Consider the following 1,249-nt stretch of genomic DNA (forward strand, 5'->3'; position numbering starts at 1 on the left):
ATGACTGTTTAACGTGGTATGATACTGAGATGTGGCACATGGTTAGCCCCGGTGTGCAATTAGCTGGTGTAGGAGGGCTTAGCTGGGTTGCAGCCATGACAGAGCTCTCCTGAGTCGCAGAGGGTCAGTGCATCTGTTAACAAGAAGTTTGGTGGTTTGAGCCCACCCAGGAATGGGTGTGAGCAGGATTCCGTCATCGCAGGGGGTTGGACTAGATGACCCTGTGGGTCCCTTCCAACTCTACAGTTCTATGATTCGAAAAAGGGTGGGCCTTTAATCCTTTCCCCCTGCCCCATGCTGTGGTCTGATCAGATTTGGAGGCTCTCACCTGCTATTCACAATGGGAGAAAATCTCCAGTTTGATGCTACTGGAACTTTTCTCCCATGGGAAGGAGATGGAAAGGATGTCCATCAATACAATGGAGAGAAGGATTAGAGTAGCACCCCCATCATACCATGGATCTGATCTAGTTTGGATGCCCTGCAGCTGGCGATGATGATGATGATGATGATGATGATGATGATGATGATGATGAAGATGGCTTGCGCAGCAGGGCCCAACCACGTGACAAATGTCACATCTGCTATTCTCCTTGCGGGACTGACAGAGGTTGATCTTTGGGGTCATCAAACCTATTGTTGGTTGTGAGGTTCACAATCATGTGGATCCCAAAGGTCAGGATCAGTAATAAGACTAGCGAGGTCACCAAACCCATCCAAATTCCAGGGGTGAAGAAGGTTGTGCAGTCACTGGCATAGGAAAATTTGTGGCCTTCAATGCTAAACGCTTGAATCTGCAAAAGAGAAGGAGGGGGGGAGAGGATTGAGCTGCCAGGAATCTGTACTTTATGTCCCATGTCCGCTCGCAATGTGTTCATTAACCACACGCCCATCTTGTTTGTTGAACCATAGGAAAGATGTAAGTTAAAACGATGGAAAATTGAGGGGTATTCTAAGGATACAGCCCTGGGGAGAACGGCAAGCAACATCCATTAACTTCTGCACATAGACATTGCTAGGCCACCTTCACGTAGCTAAAAAAACTTTTCTTCCACCAAAAACAAAACAAAAAAAGCCCCACAGAGTGATAGTTCAAGCTGCCCTTTGAACCCAGCTCCGTTGATTTTCTAAAGGTCTCATCTATCTGAGGAAGACTCCTTAGGACAATGCCTGAGGCTGAACTTGGAATCTGACACAAAGTTGGGGGTCTCCACTGAGCTAAGGCCCATCTCAAACAGGGGTAGGAAAT

The 1,249-nt window shown here is 47.5% G+C and overlaps 1 protein-coding gene across 1 annotated transcript in view; it reads right to left on the bottom strand.

Moving 5' to 3' along the window:
• Positions 1-584: 584 nt before the first annotated feature.
• LOC308596867 (V-type proton ATPase subunit S1-like) overlaps positions 585-1,249 on the bottom strand; it is a gene marked incomplete at its 3' end in the record, with an annotated part of 59,007 nt that continues 58,342 nt past the window's right edge. The window contains exon 10 of the mRNA XM_081212173.1: positions 585-794. Within this exon, the coding sequence (XP_081068299.1) occupies positions 585-794 (210 nt within the window). The remainder of the gene's footprint in view (positions 795-1,249) is intronic.

This window comes from Podarcis bocagei (genome assembly GCF_964188305.1).
Source record: "Podarcis bocagei genome assembly, chromosome: 10".
Lineage (NCBI taxonomy): Eukaryota > Metazoa > Chordata > Lepidosauria > Squamata > Lacertidae > Podarcis > Podarcis bocagei.